The following is a 22,417-nucleotide window of genomic DNA, read 5'->3' as shown; positions in this document are numbered from 1 at the left end:
TTATCGAATTAATCTACATTGTTTTACATTTTGTTGCTGCATCATATTGGTGCTATTTTATTTTTTTCTTTGATGCATCATACATCATTGAGGGGCCTAGGAATCTAGACATCACATAATTGCTGAAGAATCAATGATGAATTTGATGCAGTTTTTAATTACATGTCAGTGTTAACAATGAACCACATTTTAGCAGTCACATAACAAGCAAAGCAGTGGAAACCATGAACCACATTTTAGCAGTCATATAACAAGCAAAGCAGTGGAAACCAGGAACCACATTTTAGCAGTCACATAACAAGCAAAGCAGTGGAAACCAGGAACCACATTTTAGCAGTTTAATAACAAGCAAAGCAGTGGAAACTGGGAACCACATTTTAGCAGTCACATAACAAGCAAAGCAGTGGAAACCAGGAACCACATTTCAGCAGTCACATAACAAGCAAAGCAGTGGAAACCAGGAACCACATTTTATCAGTCACATAATAAGCAAAGCAGTGGAAACCATGAACCACATTTCAGCAGTCACATAACAAGCAAGGCATAGAGTGTTCTGACTATCCATACAAAGTGTTGTTTGGTGTTAAAGAAGGGATTGAGCAAATATGTACAGGTTATTTAGAATGGAAATGCCAATTTATATGTGTAGAAAAATAGAACCTCAAAACATGTTTTACAGTACTTGAAAAAGCTATGTATCAGTGGTAGTTCTGTTGGTTTGAAAAAGGAGCATGAAAATTCCTACCATTTTTCCATGCTTTCAGTACAAATTAATTGCACATTTCAGTTTCCTATTTAAATTCTTGTTTTTTTAGCTGGCTTTAAGAGCTGGTAATGAAAAGGAAGAGGGAGAGACTGCAGATACAGTGGGTTGTTGCTCACTTCGAGTTGAGCACATTAAACTGCATGATGAATTGGATGGAAAGGAAAATGTGGTAGAATTTGACTTTCTTGGTGAAGATTCCACCTGCTACTACAACACCGTGTCAGTGGACAAGCGAGTCTACAAAAATCTGAAAATATTCATGGATAATAAACAGCCAGGAGATGACCTCTTTGATTGCTTGAATGTAAGTATTTCATTTTTGTTTAAAGTATGGAAAAGTTTTTATATGATCTTGATTTTGAGAATTGGGTCATCTTCTCAGCCCTGATAATAGTTTCAGTGGAATTGGTCAAGGAACCAAACTGACTTTACAGAGTACCTCAGACTCTTTAGACTGCATATTTTGTGTTGCAAAATGTCTGTATGATCAAGCTGTTGCTTTTGTGGTTTTTTTTTTAATGGCATCCAACAAGTGACTTATCAGGACAAAACAGACAATAAACCACTTAAAAAGTTTAGTAGTGCAGAAGAATGACAATATCAGATACTTGGGGAAAAAAGCAGAAAGGGCAACAATTACGTTTAGTGGATATCATGTGTTGTTTTGAGTAGGTCACATGGCAGGAAAGATGATTGCCATCATGACAGCCCACATGTAAGTTAACTTTTATAAGGATACATCAGGTTGAGAGATACCAAGAAGCCATTGAACTCCATATGGTTTGGAACTCCAGTTTGTTTAGCTGTACTGAAGGTAATTAAGGTTCAAATAAACTTTACAAACATTTTGAGTTGAACACCACTGCATCAGTCTGGACAAATCACACCTCTGGATTTTTTAAATGCATGTTTTCCAGCTTGACAACAGCAGTACATGATATTTTGTTACACCTTACTGAAAACTGGTATAATGTACAGTAAAAGATTGATCTGCCTTACTGAAGTCTTGTTAGGGTTGGCTGGTGTGCCGCAAGGTAGCTACCATTATACCCCGTTTAAACCAGTTTTTATTTTTGCTGCCATTTGCTAGATGTCCTCCAGACAATCCAGTTAAATTGGATAAGTGTTATAATTTACATTTAATCATCCATGTCATTGAATGGAAATGAGTTTTTTAAAATATCGTGCATACAGCATTTTTGTAAAATCTGTTGAATTTTTTGATATTTTTAAATTAATGTTTGTTTTCATCATGGATGGCTTAGAACGGCAGCTTACATTTTCACAAGTGTAATTTCCCAGGTGTTATCTTTAGGCATTTACTGCTATTATAAGTCCTTTTTGTGATGATGTTGGCATATATATATATATATAGATATAGATATATATATATATATATATATATATATATATATATATATATATATATATATATATATATATATATATATATATATATATATTGTATGCAGCTGTTTGTTTATCCTCATTTCATTACAGAAATGACAACATGTGGAACAAATGCTAGAAATTCAGAGTAGAGGAAGTTCATGAAACATGCCTGCTTTGTACCAAATGCTCTTCATTTTGCACATGTTTAAGGTTTTTGCAATGTGGAAAGAGAATGCATGCTCTAATGTCCTTAAAAAGCAGCTCAAGGGCACAAAATAGGGCAATATTTATTTCTTGTCAGCATGAAGTACTAAGCCTATGTTCTCCTTCAGAATCCCTCACAACATCCTCCAGAATCTTTCACAAGTCTTGTTGGGGGATGCAAATTGACCCTCCCTCACCCCTCTGAAGATTCAGAAGTCTGCACTGGATCTTAATGCAGCTGGAAGGAGTGATGATTCCAGTCAAGAGTTAATAAATTACGCTTTATCTTTGACATTGTTGATCACAGAATGAGAAGAAAATTTTGAGGATCCCACTGGGGATATTACTGTAGCTCAGCCCATGAGGCAGAACAACAATCCCAAGTCAAATATCACCCCCACTTTGGGTGTGAGAGTACAGAGTCATGCCTATCTCTGCCATGAGGCTTGTATATACAATACTCCATACTCCATCTATGCATGGCAACATTTTTGCCGGTTGTGGGGGCATATTATTTGATGGCTGGACCAAATGAGCTGTAATTTGACTCTTTTTGGATGGATGGCTGTCTGGCTGTAATGCCTGACCATCATGACACTTGTCATCCACTGTATGCCTTTCCAACTGTCAACCAACCGGATGATTTGTATGAATGTGCAGTATACAACTGCAGTGGTTATGAGTCACTTCTGTCCATGTATTCCAACAGCTATGGTATCCAATACCAAACAATGTACAGTGAAACCAACCAGCTGGACCGAAATTACTATGCCATTTAATAGTGAATCGGATTTTTTCATAGAACTATCCAGCTGAGAATTCTAGTATGCCACCACTTTGAACTATAGGACCAATTATACGGCATCATCATTTCTATATGGATTGGTGTACCCATTGATTCTAGGTGTACAAGAAGAGGACAGTCCCCAGATAGATGAGGGGATGAAATGGAAATGCGAGAATCATCCAATCTGACATTGGAGTGGTTGGAATTCAGGCTTTAAGGCAGCAATAAAAGAAATCTTCCTTATTCTGCTTTCACCCAAATGTCCTCCATCTACATTCATCCCTTCCTACAAGGTCAAGGTCTTTAGATGTAGATGATGACGACAATAGTCCATCATTTAAAATGTTTCCTCAGTCATGAAAAGTTGCAGAAATTATTGGGCACCCTTGGTAATGCAAAAACCGTTTCCTTGAGTCAGTTGCCATCTAGCTTCTCATCTCACTTTTGTAAGTCACACACTGATGAGTAATGTTCGGAAATACCAAATGTTGACATGGATGTTTCTAGTTTTGGCATGCTTGCCCCACATTATAAAGTATAATATTATACCAACTTCCTTACTACTAGACTTCACTTCCTTTGGCAATTTTTTTCTTCGCTGAGAAGGACATAAGTGATCACAACTAGGATTCGTTGAGCTGTTATCACCATGGTCATGAATAGGGTTTCTCAACACACTATGGCTAATTCCTTGATGGCTCCTGCTACATAGACAATGACAAGATGCACTCTTACACTGTTCCTCTCTAGAGTCCCAGCATGTGATGACCTTGCATAGCCTCCCATTCTGCTTTCCTTGTCTGTTTAGAGGTCAAATTAAAGAGGTCAGAAAACAGGCGACACAAGAATTGCCCCTACATCTGTCAGTGCAAGTTTCTTTATCATGGTGTTCTACTTCTCACTGTCAGACAGGGAGGAGATAAAAAGCATTTTGTATCCTCCAAGCCCTCTTCCACCCGTCAGTGACTTACATTTTCTCCTACCTGCTGGTGACCCACTCATAGGTGCTAGACTCTGTATGGTGTAATTGCAACATTATATTGTACAAATTTGGACAACAATTTTAATGTTTTATTTATTTTAAAGATTCTGGTACAGCAAGGTATATATTTTAGCAGTAATGATTAAAGAAGCAATGGAGAACAACTAACAATAATATCACTTAGCAGAGAATTTGTTGACACTTTATATTCACTTTCTTTTTCATTCATTCATTAAAATCAGAGTAAATTTAATAAGTTTTAATTGTACAATTTTATCCTGGCATTCCAGTTTTATTTTACACATAACAGAAAAGTCACTGCCCTGTATAAATTTAGGACTGTGTCTCATAGGTCATGTTGTTTCAGAATTGTTCCAACATGGCTAAGCACACAGCAGTGCGACTTCCATAGCAAACTTTCATAAAAACTTATTTTTTAGCTGAATCTCGATCTGGCCGATTTTGATCAAACTTGGTATGAATGTTTCTTTGGACACCCTCTCAAGGTTTTATCTTGAGTGCCCCCCCCCCTCCAGTGTAGCTTCTGTTACAATTAGGCATAAATCCTTCAAATGATACCTATTTCCATCCAGTATGGCTACATTTACTGTTTATTTTTTTATGTAAAAACTATCATAGACTGGTTTTCTCTTCCAAAGTGCTATGTTACACAGCCAAAATGTGATAGGTAGTGTTCTAGCAAGCATACTTCACATTCTTATAAAAGATGCCATTGCATCATCTAGTCCAGGTGAAGTTACTCAAAATAGAAACACAGTTAATCAACATGTCAAATACCACCAGTTTCTGACAAACAGTGTCTTTCAACTAAAGGTACTAGCTTTATTTAATACATCTGCCAGGTTAGCAATATGAGACCCATTTAGCTGCTTCATTATGAATATGTTTCTCTGGTCTCTGTTTTCAGTTTGGTGAATTATTATTTTGGGATTAGGCAGAATATGCTAAATTAATGACACTTAAAAATAACCTGATTTTTACAGCAATGACTGTGATATGGAATTTAACATCAGCTTCGATATTTTTTTCATTATTTTGATGGAATAGATAAAGTCTACTCTATAGCCAAGATTGTGTTGACATACCAGTTAAGTTTATGCATACATGTACATTTATATGTAAGGTTCAGTATCAACTGCTTAATATATATAATGCATCATTTATGAATTACAGACTAGTATCATGAAGAAACATTTGAACAACTTGATGGAAGGGTTGACAGCTAAAGTGTTCCATACCTACAATGCCTCCAAAACTCTGCAGGAACAGTTGAATCTCCTCACAAATCGTAAGCTTTCAAAAATTAATGTCACATGTTGCTCAAAAGCATAATGGAATATTTTGAGAGGAACAAAAATTAAATCGAGAATAATATATTTTAAACTTAAAAAATTTAATTCTATTTTGAACATTTCTCTCCTTTCTTCTTTGCCACCAGTGCTGAGGTTTAATCTTAGCTTTTAATCAAAAATGTAATTTTTTTCTTCAGATTTCCTTGATATAAAAAATTATTAAGCATTGTGTTAACATCTCCAGAATTGTCATTTTTATTATGTGAATCATGAACATTGCCTGCTTTTTGGATTATGTATTAAAGAATTACATCATGTCATTAGTAGGTTACAGTTTGTTAATTTTTTTCAAAATAATTTAACAAATAATATCTTTAATGCATGGTTCAAATTTGGGTTTCAAATCAAACTGAAAATGTGAACTGTGGTAGCTCATTTTGCAGAACATTGAACTTGTAATTCAAATGTGGAGGGTTTGATACCTGGATAGTCCTGTCCAGATCAGATGCATCAGTATGTCCAGGGAAAGCAGTTAGCTTCTGTTTCCTCTGCATGATATAACCTATGTCATGTTGAAAGTGTCATTAAAAGCCATCAAGTCGATCAACAATCAATGAGGAGACAGCAGAGAAATCATATTAAAGATTCAACATCACTCACATGGTTACTGCTAACTTGGATCTTCCTGTTGACCATGACGTCTAAAATTTGAACAAATTAAATACCTGAATGAAAAATGTAGGTCTGCAGCATATCTAGGTTTGGTAGTTACACCGTCTTTTTCACAGACTCTATTTTGTTCATCAGTTCCTGAATGCATTTATTTACATTATCTTGCAGCTGATGACCCTGTACCTGCCAAGCTTTTGTCCTACGATCGTGCTAACAGAGCTGTGGCCATTCTGTGTAACCATCAGCGATCAGTGCCTAAAAAAATCAGTAAGCAGATGGAAACCCTTCAGAGCAAGGTAAAACTAATTCAGCCTGTTAAAGACTGGCATACTGAGAAATTTGTGCAGGTTTATTGAAGTGCTTTAAAGCATGTAAAAAGTTTTAATGCAGTATTTAGCTTGACTAGTCATTGACCAAGATGAGCTTAAGGAACGATCTGTTTTTTGTTCATTTGTTAGGATAAGTTTGTTATTGTTACTACTCCTAAACTTCAACTACTTGGAGGATTGCCATGAAATGTTGCACACACATTCATCCCATGGTCTAGTTGGTCATAAATGAAAATGGTGCCACTCCAACATCCAATATGGACACCAGGGGAATCTTTAAGGTCTTCTGATTGGTACTTCTCCAGAATGGTCCTCACTTAAAGATTTCTTATGTCGTGTTGGTTCTGAATAAAATGGTACTAATCTGATGTCCAATATGAAAATCTGCTACTCCTGACTGGAAAGCAACATTGACATTAGGATTTTGCCAGAAGACTTCTTATGATGGCTATTTAGTCCTAAATGAACTGGTCCCAATCTGATATCTAATATGGCCACCACAGTGGCCATTTTGAAAATCTTGTTGCTCTTCCTCCAGAATGAATGGTTACATCAATGTGGGTTTTTCACTACAAGACTTCTTTAATGTCTAGTTGGTCCTATAAGAAAATGGGGCCAATCTGATGTCCAATATGGCTGCAATAGTGGCCCTCTTGAAAATCTTACTACTGCTCCTCCTGAATGGAAAGTCATATTGACATGGGATTTTCATCAGAATACTTTTCATGATGTCTGTTTTGTCCAAAATTGAAAATGGTGCTGATCTAATGGCCAATATGGCTTCCTGAGTGGCCATCTTGAAAATCTAATTGTTAGTATGCCAGAATGGATGGTTATATCAACAGGGGGTTTCCATAGAATGAAAATGGGTCCAGTCTGATGCCCAATATGGTTGCCACAGCTTCTTATGATGTCTATTTGGTCTTAAATGAAAATGGGCTGATATCTATGTCCAATATGGTCACCAGAATGGCCATCTTGAAAATCTTGTCATCACTACTCTTCCTGAATGAATGGTCATATCAACATGGGGTTTTCAGTCCAAGACATTTTATAATATCTGGTTAGTCTTAAATGAAAAAGGTACTAATCGGATAGCCAATATGATCAGAATGGCCATCTTGAAAATCTTGTTATCACTGCTCGTCATATCAACATTGGGTTTCAGTCCAAGACATTTTATAATGTCTGCTTGGTCCTAAATCGAAATGGTTCTAATCTGATGTCCAATATGGCTGCAACATTGGTAAACTTGAAAATCTTGTGATTGCTGATCAACCTGAATGAAAAGTAATATTGCCATGGGATTTTCAAAAGAAGACTTGTGATGTCCAGTTGGTCCTAAATAAAAATGTTGTAGATCTGATGTTCAGGATGGCCACAACAGTAGCCGTCTTGAAAATATTGCTATCACTACTTGTCCCGAATTGATGGACATATCAGAATGAGGCTTTTACTAAACAACTTGTGATGTCTAGCTGGTTCTAATGGTGTCATTCAGATAATATGCCTGCAACAGTGGCCACCTTGAAAATCTTATCCCTGTTTCTCCTGAATGAATGGTAATATCAGCATAGGGGTTTTGCTTAAAGACTTTTTATGATGTCTTGCTGGTCACAAATGAAAAGGGTGCCATTCTGACTTATAATATGACTGCCACAATAGCCATCTTCAAAATCTTTATGCCACTACTACTAGAATGGCTGGTTCTATTGATGTTTTGCTTTCACCAAAAGACTTTTTTGTGATGTCTGGTTGGTACTAAATAGAAATGGTGGTAGTCTGTTATAAAAAAAAGAGCCACCATGGCATCCATCTTGAAAATCTTATCATTGTTCCTGCAAAACAGATAATCATAGCACGAGTTTTCCACCAGAAGCCTTCTTACAATGTCTTGTTGAACCTAAATGAAGTGTGAAGTTGACATCCAGTATATCCACCACAGAAGCTAATTTCAAAATCTTGATATTGATGAAGATAGAGATGGTTCAACACTCCAGAGTTAAAGGAAGAAATCTTGAATTCCTAGAAATTCTTTATAGCCAATAAAGTGTCAATCCCTTTGAGGGACTCTTGTATAAATTGGAATTTAGAAATTTGGACTATAGCAACAATAAAAAGGCTGCAAATAATTTTTTTTTTTTTTTTTCTTTAATGCCACTTTTCAGCACATGATAGGTGGCCAATTTGTTTATTGGAAGAAGAACCTGGGAAGAATAAACAACCCACAAGCTTCCTCACAAATCCATGTCTACTGAACCAGAGACTTTAACCCACATAGGCAGAAGTGAGATGGCAGCTGTTATAAATTTCGAGCAAAGAATGTCTATAATGTGTGATTAGACTTTTGGGATAACAACTTTTTGGAAGGAATGGAATGTGTGTTGCAACAAAATTGTCATTTGAGTAGAATGGTAACTGAATAAATAAAAATTATTGCACCCAAAACAGGTGGTATGTAGGTTTCATTAGTCTATGTATCTGTTGTTATGCAGTTCATTCCATGCTGTAACTCTTATTTTAATGTATCTATTGAAATAGTGGTTTCAGAGGTTAAGAGGATTCTTAAATTTGGTCACCATGACCTACTTTCCAGAGTTTGTATAAAATTATTCTACATTATCTTAAAATCCAGTGTTGGCTCTTATTCTGGTAACTTTATGCCAGTTGTTACCAAAGTTGCAATCTAGGTACAGCTTGGGATCAAGGCATGTGCACCAAAAACAGCCAGTTATTGCACTGCACATCAAAAATGGCTATTTGTGACTTAGTTTCCGGAGTTTATTCAGCATTTCATCATTATAATGCCAAATAGCTCAGAAGCAGGGATTAATTGTTTCCTTATTAGGGCTTTCCATTTATACATATATGGCACCCAGGGAAGGCACATTTTAAAACTATATGTCAGGATACTCTGATTACTCAGGGAGTTCATATGAAAATAATACAAAATTCTAAATTACTTCTATGGGTGACTACTCCACATTATAAGTGCCTTCCCTGAGTCCCTAGTGTATTTTACTGGAACAGCCCTTACACCATGTACATGAATTTTGTGGGGTATACTGGAGTCTGCTTATCCATCCATTCATCCATTACGCTTTTGTTCACTTAATATCTCCTGAATTGTTTTAAATAGATTTTCTTGAAACTTGGTATGCATTTCTATCATAGGAAGAGTTTGTGTCCTATATAAGAGTCAGTTTACTACCTTTAGAGTTGTCTTCATATTCTTAAATGCTTGCTGGGAATATTATTATGTTTTATCTCTTGTCAGTTATCTTTTGTATTTCTGCATAATAACTCTAATTGCCCAACAACTCCAGCTATCAAACACTGGATGGCCTTCCCTTGAGGCAAGGAACAACTTTATTGCTATTAGGGGTTACAAGGTTGGAGGTCTGGTCATTGCAACTGAAAGAAGAAAACTTGTTTCTGTACCCATTACATAAGTTGTCCATCATCTGCAGTTAACAAACTATGTGGATGCATGGCACTTGGTGTCGGAAACAACTCTGTTGATTTGGGGGTCAGTGTTCAAAATCATTGTGACTGAAGACAGAAAAAAAATCTTCATTTGTCCATCATCAGCATTCAAAATTTGTCGATAGTTTACAGATTTTGTAAGGAATAACTATGTTGATTTTTAGATCAAATTTCATGGTCACTGACTGAATCAAGTTTTGGATGACTTGCATTTGGGTTTAGGAAGAAGCCTATCGATTTGGGGTTGAAAGGTCAAGGTCATTGACTGACATTATAAAAATGGTTTCTGCACGATAATATTAGTTCTACACAAGACTAGACCAAACTTTGTGGATGGCTTGGATAAGGAAGATGCCTATTGATTTGGGGATCAAAAGGTTGTGGTCACAGGCTGAAATTACAGAAATGGTTTCTGCACAATAATATCAGTTCTACACAAGACTAGACCAAACTTTGTGAATGGCTTGCATGTTGGATAAGGAAGATGCCTGTTGGTTTGGGGGTCATAAGGTCCATGGTTAATATTTCTGTCTGAAATAATAAAAATGGTTTCTTGACAAACGTCTCAATTGTCAACCATGTACCATCACCAAATTTAGTGGATGAGTTGCATTGAGGCAAGAAAGAAGCCTTCTGAATTTAAGGTCAGAAGATCCAAGGTCAGAGATGTTAGAATTGAAAGAAGTGAAATAAATTTTGCATAACAACTTGAGTTCTAGAACATATACCTTGTCAAAAGTGTTTCAAGGGTTTGCATCACACTTGAGGTATGGAAGAGGCCTATTATTTTGGGGTCAAAAGGTTAATTGCCAAGATTTATTTAGCTAAGATAAAATTGAGTTTTGGAGAATAATATTTATTCTAGTGTTTTTGCCTGAAGTCTATAGAGGGCTTGTACTTGGGCTAGTAAAGAAACCTTTAGATTCTGAGGTCTAAAGGTCAGATAATATGGTCCGAGAAGAAAATTGTTTCTACACATTCTATAAGGAAATATTATAGTAATGATAATCAACCTTTGTTTATTTACATTCTTGTTTATTAAATGTTTCTTCCCACAGGATGAGAACAAGGAAATAGCTCTTGGTACCTCCAAGCTTAACTATTTGGATCCCAGAATCTCAGTTGCTTGGTGAGTCCTTTGCTTACATTTTCTCTTTCCAATATTTGTCTTTGTTCCCTCTTTCTTTTCAGTAATCAGAGATTTCATAAAAACTGAGTACAATGTATTTTGTTATTAATATAAAATTGTAATCAGTTTGTGTGGGGCCCCAAGTGGCTGAGTGGTTTAAAGCGCTCTCCATTATGGATCACTGCCATCTCAAGTCTCGGATTGAGCCAATGTGGGTATGTGAGAAAGCTTGCCAGTAGCTTCTCAGTGGTCACTGGTTCTTTCTGGGGTTTTCCCCGGGTTCTTCCCCAACCATTAATACTGGCCGCCATGTATAGCCTATAGTGTGCAGAAAAATGGTGTTAAACCCTACAACAACAACAATATTCAGTTTGTATTTCTAATATAGATGTTACTACTTGCAACAAAGTTGAATATGCATTTGCCAATGTAGTCACCAGTGTCTTTATTACAAGTATGATTTATGTAAACAAATTCCTTTATGTCACCCTGGATGTTATTGTACTTTGTCTACAGTACAGTATAGCTCACATTATCTTATTTCTCCTCATGAATTGTAGTATGAGAGTGGAGAGAGCATGGAGGTATAAGGGAAAATCTCTACACATTTTAACCTTGTATATTTTTGGAGTTGCAGTGTTTGAATATGTAGAAATGCCTCTTATACATTGTAGGAGCCATGCCACCATGTTGTGGTTTTATTGCCATTTTTCAGCACATGATAGCTTTATATGGTGGTAAGTTTGTCTAGTGGAGCAGAACCTAGGAAAACCATGGGAAGGACTGCTGACCCATGGGAAGCTACTGGCAAACTTTCTAACATACCATTATTGGTATTTTCTTTTGTCAGGAAAGGCATCCTGCCCTGCTTGCTACTTGAAAATTCAAAAAAAAAAAACAAATTCATCCAGCCATACTCCAAAATCTCATCAACTGCTTTTTGCTGATAGGCATGGTGTTATGAATATTTAATTTAATTTGTTAGTTTATAATATTTTTTTAATTTTAATTTTTTCCTTTCCTTCTGGGTAATGAAACATTTTATCTAGTTGCCAACCTTGTTCCGAAATCAGTGACAGTTTTGGTAAACAACTTTTTTTCCTTATCTTTCTCAGAGTAAGAATCGTTAAGTTGAGTCAAGGTCATACCTAGACTATGTGATATTTATCATGTGCCAATTGGTAACAGATTTCTATTTTTTCCAGAAGAATGAACTTTTGACCCTCATCCAGGAATCTGTTTTACGTCTTAATTAGTCATATAACTGATGTTTTGATAAAGGTTTGTCATTTGGGCTTAAAACACTTGACACATTGTGTTATGTTGTGTCCAGTTTGGGCTCAATTTTATTTTCTTCAAATTATTGAATTCAAGTGATTATTTTCCCTGGAAATACAAAAGAGCTCTGACAAAAATCTTAAATAATGACATTCACTGGAATTTATACTGATTTAAAAACAGGAATACTATTTTCTGTGATTCAACAAGAGACTGTTGACACATCTGCACTTTGTAAGTTATTACAGACGTCATTGCCTTCCATCTTGAATTTTATCGGGATTTAAACTGAGATTCACTTAGAACTTTTCATTGATAGGACTTGTGTTTATAATTCTTGGATTATTTTTTTATTTAATACGCAATACTGTATGTTCTTTTTTCTCATTGTTCACTTTGTTTTATAGGGAAATAAATTATTTGTTAAATTTTACAAAGCTTGTTGTCTTTACTCTTTTCTGTTACTTATTTTAAGAGCATAGACTCATATCAATGGGGAATTCAGAGATAACCTTGACCTGAACTTTGACTTGACCATGTCCCACAGTATGTCCTAAAAATGTGACACAAGCACGATAAAACTCACTGTCACTCAAATTGTTAGATTTGCATCACTGAGTCGATCAAAGAATTTCCCAATGGTTTCCATATGATCTTTCCGGGTTTCACTGTGGATGATATCATTGATTTATATGTCACATTTATCTAAACTGGATGTTATCATGTTCAGCATTGTTCACTGATTTTACAAACTGATGTAATAAATAAAAATGAGTACATAAATTGAAATAAGTAAAATTCCTGTAATTTTTATATCAATAAGAGCCTTTTTCATTAAGCTTACGTTGTCAGCAGTAATAGTTGTGAGGTTTGTTTTTTCAACCCCAACAAAAATCATATGGACTGAACATGCTCTGACAGACATTTTGTATCTCATATTGTATATTTTATGTTAAGCATGAAAATGCAAGTGGGCAGACTATAATAATACTGGCTGATGTTTCTTATTCTTTGTCAGAAAAATATTCAAATCTTCGAACAAGTGACTCTTGATGATTTCTCCATTATTCATTTCACAGCTAAATCGAGACTGATGACAGTTATGTAAATTTATTGGGATGTTTGATACATGATATTCCATGTCAGTTGGCTTCATGTAGTAATAAAAAATGAAACCTTTCCAAAGCAGGGATATGACAATTGACATTCATTTGTATGTTAATTATGTTGCAAACTTTATGGCAGTGTTGATGGTGGTTAGAAAGGATGGTCACTGAATCAAGGTCCCTGTCACATCATTATTGCATCAGAATCTAAAGTGGCTTAAATTTTTGAACTGCACACCCACAGTGTATCATGCCATTATCTAAGCAAATGGTTCACATTTTTTGTGTGAATATTATACAGTTGTGTATGTTTTCAGTTCTTTTCCTTAGGAGTTTTTGTTGAAAGATAGACCTGTAAAAGTTATGGTAGGCAGGACTCTTTCTCTATCCACTGGAGAAGAGTGTACCTCAGGGCAGCATATATTCAGTATCCGAAAGTAACAACTTATTTAAATGCCATAATCAGGAACTAACTGCTCATTATATGTTGAAGACTTTTTGATCTGCGATAGATTCAAATCAGAGTTTGCATCCTGTTGAACCTCAGCTCTGGTTAAGCTTAAACGTGGTTCAGAAATGGGCAGAAGAAAACCATTTAAAATTTTTGTTGTGGGTTTAATGTCATTGTTTAGCATGCAATATACATGGTGGCCAGCATAACAGGTGGAGGAAGAACCCATTTTTGAAATCAAAAACTGCTCGTTACACTGAATTCATGATGATCCAAAGTTCTGTCTTGATATTTGTCTTATTACCATTATGGAGGAGACCAGATTTTGTGGCTTAGTTTTGACATTAAACATATTTTATATCCATATGTTAGATATTTTAAGGACAGTTGTAGAAAAGCCCTTGATTAAATAATAGTGTTTGCAAGCACTAATTGGAGAGCAGATTGAAAGGTCTTGCTCTATATATATGGGTCATTAGTAGGATCTTTTGTTTTGGATTTAATGCAATTTTCAGTGCACAATAGGCTGTACATGTTGGCCAGTATAACTGGTGGAGAAAGAACCTGGGAAAACACTAGTAAGAACCAACGACCTACAGGAAGCTACCAGCAAACTACATCACATACCCACATTGGTTGAGCCTGAGATTCAAACCCACACAGATAGAGATGAAATGCATAGTGTTGATCGGTACAGGTGAGTGCTTTAGACCACTTTGCCACCTGGGACCCCTTTAGCAAGGTCTAAACTTGATAATGGCTTGATTTTGTAGAGATCAGTCTGTAAATCTTGCCTGTAAATGATGGATATAATACAGTCAAGCAGTTATACTTTGTGTGTAATCAAAACTTCCCCCTTCAGAAAGCCTTTATTTTCTGAAATGGTACTGAAGGTCATTAATGTCTAAGTATACGATACAGTTTTTAGTTAAACACACTGTTAGCCTATGCTGCTGAACTTTTCAAAACATGTTTTCCAAGTCAACAATAGCAGTACATGATAGCTTACTGAAAATTGGTCTAACTTGTTGACAAATATCAACTGTCTTACTGAGAAGGAATTGTTGGTGTTGGCAGTTCTGTCACTCAAGTGTTATTTATTAAATCCTGGTAAAGTGGAGAAATGAAAATTTTGTGGTGTTTCTTTGTTATACAGTGTTCCACAATATATTTTCTCCATTTCAGGTGCAAAAAGTGCAATGTCCCCCTTGAGAAAATCTACAATGAGACACATCGGGCGAAATTCCAGTGGGCTATTGCCATGGCTGGGCCAGACTTTGAGTTTTGATGCATGATTACCTTTTAGGAACCTGTACTTGTTATTGAACATCAATATTTTAATTTAATGGATGAATGAATGTTATTGACAGCAGAGTAACGAAGGCAAATGTCTTGTAAGCTTTAATTATATGACTGGTTGTGATTAGAATATGTGTTATACTTTTGTACTTTAAAGATGAAACATTTCAAATTTTTAAAATCCAGCATATTTATGCATGTTAACATGATCTTTGAAGATTTATTGTACTTCCAAAACCTGAGGTACAGTCGCAGGATTCCAGCCATTCATACATATGCATTTCTTTGAACCTTTTTTTGCATTCATTTAGGAGTTCTTAAAGTTGAACAGTGTGCAGATGTTCACAAAGGAAATTTTCCTATGCCTGGCTTCAACTGTAGAAGAGAAATAAAGATGTTATACTTGTGTAAAAAGATTAAATACAGATTAATTTATGAATTTTGGTTAATGTAATTCGTTTGATTGTTTATAATATGAGACATACAGATTCGTTGTAGCATGTATGGAAAATGGATTACTTTTGGAGAGTTGAAAGTATTTGATGAAAATGTAGTGTAACTGGTTAATGATACAATCCATGATCATGATAGAGTTAAAGCTATCATTCCCATCTCTCTATCTTTTGTGTTAAACATATACCATCTTGGAGACTGGGTTTGTGTGCTTCCTTGAAAACCTTGAAAATACTGATTTTGGCTTTTGAAATTTATGGTCTTAAAATCCTTGAAAAGTTATATTTTGTGATATTTTTGTTTTACATTCTTTGAAAAGTCTTTAATAATTGTTTTCCCTCAATCTTAAATGATTTTGGACCATTTATTTTTTTTGTCATATAGTTCCAAGAATATTGACAGTGTTGGTTCATGGACAATCTTCTTTGGTTGTGTTTTTGAGGTCTGATGTTTCAGTTATTGTATTTGTATTGATGATCATTCCATATGTAATTTTTCACTTTTATTGCTAGATACTACTATATAACATTGCAAATATCTGCTGTCATTGCTAGTCAATTCAGCAGTTGAAATGGGCTCTTTTCTTCAAATTCTTTGCCATGCTTGGATTGTTATTGTGAATGATTTGTCATAAATATGCCTGGAAATTGCACATTCATGGAAAGTTGGACGTTGAATGTTTTTACAACTGCTGGCTCTGTCCATCACAATATATATTGAATATAAAGCATGATGGTGGCTTTGTCAAAAGCTGTTGGGCATATTTGAGGTCCTGGAATTTTTTTTGGTTGAATTTTGAGATTCTGGAAATTCTGGAAAAGTATTTGAATTTCACTCAAGTGGAAGCATATGAACCCTGGAGACTGAAATTCAGGCATTATGAAGACTTGCATTGTAATCAGATACCATTTACACTTGAGAACACACAGGAAGATGTGAGCGCCAAGTAATTTTTTTAAAAGAATTAAAAAAGGATTGCTTCTGTAGGGGCCAACTGTCACAGGATGAAGCCGGGTTGGGACTGGATTAAGGAAGACACCAAAAGCAACTGCGTTTACAAGATGTTTATTTATAAATGCAATTTAAATATTAACAAATCTGACACCATTATAAACAAAAAGATAACGGAAAATTATAAAGTTCCTAACATGGAACTATCAACAACAATTAACTCAATGAGAAAAAACTCAAAACATGAATTTAACAATTGGAATTTCAAAACAAACGTGAATTCCTATCACCGATCAACAAAATAAAAGTGATCTACACCCCAATATAAAGAGAGTCTTGAATGTATTGTTCATACAACGATATTGAAATGCAGGTAAATTTGAATGTATCGTTCAAATACCGATTTAGAATAGACTGTAAATTTGAATGTATCGTTCATAAAACGATTTAGAAAAGAATGTAAATTTGAACCTATCGATTGTAAATCGATATTGAAATAGGAATGAATGAAATTGTGAACCTGTCGATCGTTCACATAACGATATTGCAATAGGAATGAATGAAATTATTAACCTATCAATCGTTCACATAACGATATAGCAATACGAATGAAAGAAATTATGAACCTATCGATCGTTCACATAACGATATAATGATAGGAATGAATAAAATTACGAACCTATTGATCGTTCACATAACGATATAGCAATAGGAATGAATGAAATTACGAACCTATCGATCGTTTACATAATGATATAACAATAGGAATGAATGAAATTATGAAATGCAATTGTGGAAATAACATGGAACACTATATATAACTATCGTGGCGCCCATTTGACGACCAAGATGTAACTCTGGTTCCATGCGCTCTAGTCAATTGCCAGAGAAGCACCCACGCATGGTCCGCTCCTCTCAGTCTGTTGAAGGATCCCGCAAGAGCCCTCTCATCACAGACCCGATGGTCGTGAAGCCCTGGTCCCTAGCATCGAGAAAACCAGTCCACTCTTCCGATCCAACTTCACCATAACACAGCGTATACGTCACATGAAACCCCACAGAGTTCTGTGACTCCACATCAAACGATGTATAAGGCATGGCAGGCATGTATAAAGCAGCTCTACAGCTGGTGACTCCACATCAAACCATATACAAGGCATGGCATAAGGCAGCTCTACAGCTGGAGATTTGCTTCCGTAAAGGGGTAAGCTTCCTGACAAGACTTTGAGTAATGTGATTTGGTTGTAGAGAATTTGCTCTATATGTACACTAGCTGTGACATATGCGCAGCTAGGTACTTAGGTTTCCCGCTGCAGGCAATTTGCACGTGCAGGGGTCAGAGTTTTGCTCAGGATTTCGAAATAACTAGAGCCGAACACATATACCACACTCGGGTGACACTGTACGCAGCAACGAAACCCGAGTACATTTTTGACAACATATACATATTGATATACCTCGTACACAATTTCGTGACACCAACATTGTTACTCAGGATTATATATAATTTTTACAAAATGACATTGTTGTATGTTTATCATTTACCTATATGGCTTGAAGCCTAGATATTAGATGGATTGAATATTACTTTAGATGCTTTTATTCTGTTCTGTTTTCAACAAGGAAACCATTTTTTATGTAAATAATTCTGTATTTGGTGCTCTTTTGAGACAGATATCTTTTGTGCTTGAATGTTTTCAAATGATAAAATACAAGATTGACATATTTATGCAAATTAGTTTCATTCAGTGCATGAAAAGTCCAGGGCAGAACTATGAAATGACTCACATATTTTGTAAAACAAACAAAATGAATTTTTCTTATGTAATTTTGTATCCCTTGAAATGTCAATACTTGAATCATAGTTGTTACAACTGGCATGAAATAGCTGAAGCAATGTTATGTATCTGACAAGAAATTTCACCTTAATTGGTAAATTACCATTAAATTCACATTTTTTACTTCTACAACATGAACATATAATAACATACTTGTGTGTAAATTGACAAATCCCAAAATCAGAGATAACCACAGCAGCTTTTCTGTCATAGCATTTTCTTTCAAACAAAAGATTTTCTTTTGAAAATGTTTACCACTATTTGGTTCATTATGAAAATTTTACAAAAGTTGAGTCACAGACGGTGAGGCTATGACATGTTCAGTATGTACATGTTACGTTGTGAAACTGATATCATACCATCAGTAAACTATATTATATTATGCTTGGATAAGCTTAAACCCCCAGATGTGACTGTAATAAATGGAAAAAAAGCCTGGCCTGAGAGTATAAAGCAGGCAGATGGAATATTAAATAAATTGCTTGACTGGCAGCTGGTGGTAGGTAGGTGTAGTTTGGGGACTTGACCATTTTTAGGACTAATTTTAATTGCAGCAGTGAAAATGTGCTATCCGTTCACAGTGAAATTCAACACCTTGCACCAGCAGTAAATTGATATGTTAATGTTTTATTTATGATCATATACTTATAAATGACCTTGTATACAAGTTGATGTATTTTATGTAAATGTTAAAAAGAATTCTTAAGGAAAAAAATCCTAATAATTCTGGTGCCTTTCAATATGTCATAGTCTTCATTCTTATGCATTGTTATAAAGAAATGTTGACCTGATATATGTGCATTATTCTAACATTTATGTCAGTATTGTGAATGCTAATAATTGATGCTCTAAAGACACAGATAGACCTCTCCTTGGACAACCTAAGGAGGAGTTGATTAAAGGTTTTTTGAGACAATAGATTAAATGAATAATTATTGAAGTTTTAATTCATATAAAGAAGCCAAATTGTATTGTCATTGTACTTTGCAGCCTATCATTTTTATCTTTGATGGAAATCATTTTTCATGTTGCCCTACTTGGTGTAGTGTTTGTGATTAGTTTCTTTGCTGCGAAAAGTAGACATTGTATTGTATATATCATAGTTTTTCCGTGGTTCAACATGTATTGCATGTTGCCACTTTAGGTTCCAAAGCTGCCGGATTTGTTTTTTCTTCACTTTTGCTGTTTATAGTCCATTTGAATGGGTAACAATGAGTATTAATCTGTCACCATTTCATGAAATCATTCAGTTAATAGGGATTGCATGCCCTCTTTTCAAAATGATGAACAGTGGAATCGGTTCAGGACATGTTATTGTCTTGGACAAGCTTTTGATTTTCATCCTTTTTGTTGACATTGACATTTTCTTCAAAAGAATGATTTTAAATCTCTCTTGTGGAATCACTGAATTGTCATATTGCTGTTTGGCTAAATATTCAGGCGCATTCTTAAAAATCTCTACCAAATATGCCTTGTGTTATTTACACATTTGAAAGGATTTTATTACAGTATGGTCACATTATTGCATATATATCCTCATGTAGGTATTTTAGTGCATGCAGTGTAGAATTATATCATTCATCTGTATTTTTTTAAACACAAATGTTTGTGTCGAGATGCACTGTCTCACTCACAATAATCAAAGATTTTTTTATAGTTTTAAATCAATGCATCTTCACAAGGTTTGGCAAAATGTAATTTTCAATGCAATTTGTTATAACTCTTGAAACTCAATTTATGTAGATCTCAGATAGAACATGTTTTACATAATTTAAAGATGTTATTATATTATTTGGCAAGTACTAAACAATTGCACCAAACCAATAAAGTTACAGGCATTTTGTAAATTGGGTGTGCATTTGTATGTTGATATTGATCTGGGTATATCCCATATTCATCTTGGAAAAATAACATGTTTTCTTCATTAAATCCCCATTTTATAATGGATCACAAAACTTTGGAAAGAAAGTGAATGTGTTCTATGATATGTAAAAGCATTAAGTTTCCCATAGCTTAATCATTATTTGTTTCCCTCTGAAACAAGTTTCATTTTTTTTAGCACAACGTAGCATAACAAATGTTAATTCAGTTGATGCAAGATTGGTAAGGGTACAGGATCCATCAGACCAGTGGTCTCAGCTGTTGACTTTCATTATTGCAAACTGTCTCATTAATTGGGAAGCAATGTAAGTTGGTTAATTTAAAAATTTATTCAAGTACTTTAATTCTTTTTAATATATCATGGTTTGTACAAATTTGCCTGCCTCCACTCCTCAGCCTGAAATTTTTGGACATGCCACTGTACTATGAATAGTGCCCCAGCATTTGATGTACACAGCTCATTACCTCCCTTATGTTGACTACATCATTCATATGAAGAAAATACAGGGTATCCAGGTCTGGTTCAGTCGATACAAATATCATATTCAGTTTGAAAAGTATACAAAACTGTTTTGTTTTGAGCAAACAGAAATTAATTGGATATGATATAAGAGTGATTCAGAATATAGTTTGAAACACCTGATCATAATCTGTAAATGTGTGTGATACATAGTTCCAAGCTGGGCATGCAGTACATAAATTTTGGTTGTTTTTGTACAGAAATACTCGTACAACATCATATCAAAGACCAGACGAAAGATGTTACATTAAAAGGATGAAAACAATTACACCTTGAGGAGATATTTGTCACAGTACATAAAGTGTGCTGTCTCAGAGCACATGCAGAAAGAATGATTTGCTTCACAATTACGTTGTAATCAAATCATTGTAAGCAAAGAAATTTGAAAGGAATTGATGAATTTGTACAAGTTCTAATACACCGCTAGGATACAAGAAAGCTCTTTATCATTATAGTAAATAAAATTGTTTGACAAAAATAAACTTTTCAGTATTTATTTCTTAAATCAAATATTGTATAAAACTGATTATTTAGTATACATGGTACACATTAACTTAATCATAATTAGTCATGTATATTATTACATCACAGTAGTTTTATGGCTGCAATGAAAAATAATCGTCTGGTCAACTTTCCATAAGCCCATTGTTTTAAACAATAAATGAAGATGCAAATACAAAATTAAGGAAAAATCCATCCACTACAGATTTTGAAATTTTCATGCTATATTTTACTAGTAATGCATTTTTGTTCTGTAATAAATTTGCTTTATCTGCAAGTTAGTAATGAAACAGAGATTCTGATAAATATTTAGTTTCAGTTAGGGACACAAACTTGCATTGTTTACATTCCATATTTTGTATTCATTCAATTAAAAATATGTTCCAGGCTGCTTTATTATCCTCCATATACTTTGGATTGTGCATGAGAGATCAAATATTCCTCTAAAAACTTTATTATCTATCTAAGATCAGGAAGTTTTGACCATAAAAACATAAGCTGTCAGTTGAATAATTAAAGGTTGTTGGATTTTGTATTGTCTCTATTAGCAGTCTTATTCCAAACATTGTAAATCACATGAATGATGTATCATTATTGACACTTGTTATAATGGCATTTTCACATGTATCAGTGTCAATGATTAGGGTATGTCCATCAAATAAAACTCTTAATGATAAATCATTGTATATGTATACATACACTTTGTCAATCATCTGTTATACGGAATATGTGTGAACTCTTTTTAGCATGAAACTGGAGAAAATGAATAAAGATTGCAATCTGGATATTGTTTTGTGTTGAGCCATTAGTGACCTTGTATCTCAGTGACAAAGGATACTTCTTGGTGATAGACTTGTTCAGTATTATTCTTCAGTTTGTCTGTAGACAGTGAGGGAGAAGTCATGCCAAACATCTTAGTTGTATCTATTTCAAATTGGCTTTCTCTTGCCTTTGTTATCATTGTTGACAACCTATCAACCTATCATAGGTCTCTGTCATCATCACCACCAAGGAATAATATTAAGGAATGTAGGTCATCATCATTCTTTTGCCCAAGTGATAGTTCTGCAGGAAATTAT

The 22,417-nt window shown here is 34.8% G+C and overlaps 1 protein-coding gene across 1 annotated transcript in view; it reads left to right on the top strand.

Annotated features, from left to right (window-relative positions):
- LOC149782868 (DNA topoisomerase I, mitochondrial-like) overlaps window positions 1–22,123 on the top strand; it is an 86,104-nt gene extending 63,981 nt beyond the window's left edge. The window contains exons 11-15 of the mRNA XM_089934402.1: window positions 816–1,070; window positions 5,326–5,440; window positions 6,285–6,412; window positions 10,990–11,060; window positions 15,081–22,123. Of these exons, the coding sequence (XP_089790528.1) occupies window positions 816–1,070; window positions 5,326–5,440; window positions 6,285–6,412; window positions 10,990–11,060; window positions 15,081–15,183 (672 nt within the window). The 3' untranslated portion in view covers window positions 15,184–22,123. The remainder of the gene's footprint in view (window positions 1–815; window positions 1,071–5,325; window positions 5,441–6,284; window positions 6,413–10,989; window positions 11,061–15,080) is intronic.
- Window positions 22,124–22,417: the final 294 nt, after the last annotated feature.

This window comes from Sinohyriopsis cumingii, chromosome 15 (assembly GCF_028554795.1).
Source record: "Sinohyriopsis cumingii isolate HCF-2022 chromosome 15, ASM2855479v2, whole genome shotgun sequence".
NCBI classification, from domain to species: domain Eukaryota; kingdom Metazoa; phylum Mollusca; class Bivalvia; order Unionida; family Unionidae; genus Sinohyriopsis; species Sinohyriopsis cumingii.
The sequence above is the reverse complement of the archived record's forward strand: the minus strand, read 5'-3'. Positions and strand labels throughout refer to the sequence as shown.